The 2,766-nt window shown below is 38.1% G+C and overlaps 1 protein-coding gene across 5 annotated transcripts in view; it reads left to right on the plus strand.

Moving 5' to 3' along the window:
- The window catches only part of ATG13 (autophagy related 13), a 57,310-nt gene that overhangs the window by 28,811 nt on the left and 25,733 nt on the right, over positions 1-2,766 (plus strand). For all 5 annotated transcript variants that reach the window (XM_023509558.1, XM_023509538.1, XM_023509541.1 and 2 more), the window contains 3 exons: positions 575-656; positions 1,604-1,684; positions 2,413-2,532. In XM_023509558.1, coding sequence (XP_023365326.1) covers positions 588-656; positions 1,604-1,684; positions 2,413-2,532 — 270 coding nt within the window. In that variant the 5' untranslated portion in view covers positions 575-587. The remainder of the gene's footprint in view (positions 1-574; positions 657-1,603; positions 1,685-2,412; positions 2,533-2,766) is intronic.

The following is a 2,766-nucleotide window of genomic DNA, read 5'->3' on the forward strand; positions in this document are numbered from 1 at the left end:
AAAAAAAAAAAACAAAAAAAAACAAAAAGGGAGATTCTCAGTGCAGGGTCTAAACCCCCCCCAAGTTAAATTGATTTAGTGGCCTTTTGAAGTAATGTAAATTGACCCATTTTATGTGTATTTATCCCAGTTATGCCTCTTTAAAACTTAGTCCTAGGGCAGCGCCTGTGGCTCAAAGAAGTAGGGCACTGGCCCCGTATACCGGAGGTGGTGGGTTCAAATTCAGCCCCAGCCAAAAACTACAAAAAAAGAAACAAAAAACTTAGTCCTAAATGTGTTAGGTAATAAAGCATTTTTTATAGATGAACTATATTTAACAAAGTTTCGAATTCAGGTAAAATGTCCTCATCCACCTTTTAGTTTCTAGGTATAGCTCTGCGTGGAATTATTTTTTCCTCAAGATATAGTAGCTTAATATTTTTCACTTTGGTATTTTTAGTCAAAGGAAATTTTTTTCCTCCCACTCCCACATGACTTTATAAGCTAGTAGACAATACCATCTCTGTATACTTTGATGTAATACCCCCCCTTTTTAAGTGACATTTTTCATCACTTTTTTTTTTTTCTGTTTTAGATTCCTATAGGCAATGGAAACTGATCTCAATTCCCAGGACAGAAAGGACCTGGACAAGTTTATTAAATTCTTTGCTCTTAAGGTAATATGTCCATTTTCTTGAGTCTAGAACTGTTAGAAATAACTTCCATGCTTCTCCCTTTTGAGAACCCTCTTTGGAAATGTAGCATAACAGCTTGCAGCTTGCCGGTTTTAAGGGATACTTCTGTCTGTTGTAAACCAAACTGTGAGATACGGGGGTGGTATTGGGGGTGTAACTAAAAAGTACCTTCCAATTTTCCACAGTTACTTGTTCAGAATTTTTTTTTCCCAAGGCTTGTTCGCAGAAATGTCAAACTGTTATGCCAGGTTATTGGCACCGTATGTTTGCCTGGGGTAGGAACAAAGACTATGAACTGGACTGGGCAGCATTTGGGGCATATTTCCCTAAGTTTCAGCTAACATTACAATGTCCAAATTTCATTTATTTTTCTCTTCCTTGTAAATGGGGAATTAAAAGTGAATTTTGAATGCCCTATTTTCCAAATCCAAAAATCATTTCCACCTGTATCACTTCTTCCTCTCAACCATTTCCATGGTAGAATGATCCATGTGGTTGATTCTAGTTGTAAAATTATATGGAAGACTTTTGCCATATGGTCCAAGTGACATGAATAATTGTGGAATTTTTGTTTTAGATTTACTGTGGTGACATAACTTTGTGGCAGTGAATATTTAAACCCACAGTTGGATTTCTTTATGAACGTCATAGCCGCCATGTGCTGCTTTTCTTCTGCCATATGAAAGTATTACATATTTCAAGCCTCAAACTATAATTTTGTTCATTAGTTGACACTGTATCCTCGTGAATATTTACAATACTATTTTTGTGTGTGTAGTGTTTATTTTGATCTGTTATTGAACATTTAAAATTCTACCTTTTCCTGAAATAGTTAATTGGCATCTTTAAACCTTGTATTGGGAGGCACTTGACCCTGATCAAGTGCCAAATCAATTTAAGACTTTTCACCTTTTGTTTACATTTTTTAGACTGTCCAAGTGATTGTCCAGGCTCGGCTTGGTGAAAAGATTTGCACCCGTTCATCTTCATCCCCAACTGGTTCAGATTGGGTAAAATTTCTATTTTTTGTTAAGGGGAATATTGTGGTGTTTGTCAGAAAGCATGAATGTAGAGTTTTCAAGAGCAATAATAAAGGCTCGGTGCCTGTGGCTGAAGTGGCTAAGACGCCAGCCGTATACAACTAAGCTGGTATGTTTGAATCCGGCCCGGGCCGCCAAACAACAATGACAGCTGCAACCAAAAAATAGCTGGGCATTGTGGCGGGTGCCTGTAGTCCCAGCTACTTAGGAGGCAGAGGCAGGAGAATCGCTCAAGCCCAGGAGTTAGAGGTTGTTGTGAGCTGTGATACCATGGCACTATACCCAGGGCGACAGCTTGAGGCTCTGTCTCAAAAAAAAAAAAAAAAAGAGCAATAATAAGGATTATATGATTACTAAATAACATTAAAGTATCTAATCCCATTTGATCCATTTACTTGGAAAGAATATTCCTTATCAAATATGAGTCCTGATTCTTGACTTTGTGCTGTGATAGGTGAAAAGCTTAGTCGTTAGAAGACACAAAGAATATCTTGTTAACTAATCTCTGTAATAGGTAATTAGTTTTTTCAGCCTGAGATTGGGGCTTTGATGCAGGATTAGCTCTTATGGGGAAGTGAGAAGTGAACAAATGTCTTCCTTCATCAGCCAGCGCCATGTCTGCATTAACCAACATACTACTTTCTATTTCTGTAATGTTCTTGTGAATGTTTCATGCAAAAGTCCCTTTTGTCTTCTAGTTCAACTTAGCAATCAAAGACATCCCAGAGGTTACACATGAAGCAAAGAAGGCACTGGCAGGGCAGCTGCCAGCTGTTGGGAGGTCTATGTGCGTGGAGATCTCACTCAAGACTTCTGAGGTATGGTTATGGCCAGGATGGTGCCTTAACCTGGCACTAGAGGTTTTTCACACTCGAGTCCAGCTCATTTCTTAGTCTTATACCTGATCTGAAGTTTCTCTCTGTAAACATCTCATCATTCTCTGAAGGGGGCTTGGTTTTTAAACTTCTTATTTCAAGTTTCAAGTCTACATGGAATAGACAGGCTCCTTGCCCTCTTACTCATATGACCTATTTTTTTTTTTTTTTTTTTTT

The sequence above is a fragment of the Otolemur garnettii genome, unplaced genomic scaffold, assembly GCF_000181295.1.
Source record: "Otolemur garnettii isolate 467f Iridium unplaced genomic scaffold, OtoGar3 scaffold00001, whole genome shotgun sequence".
In the NCBI taxonomy this organism is placed as follows: domain Eukaryota; kingdom Metazoa; phylum Chordata; class Mammalia; order Primates; family Galagidae; genus Otolemur; species Otolemur garnettii.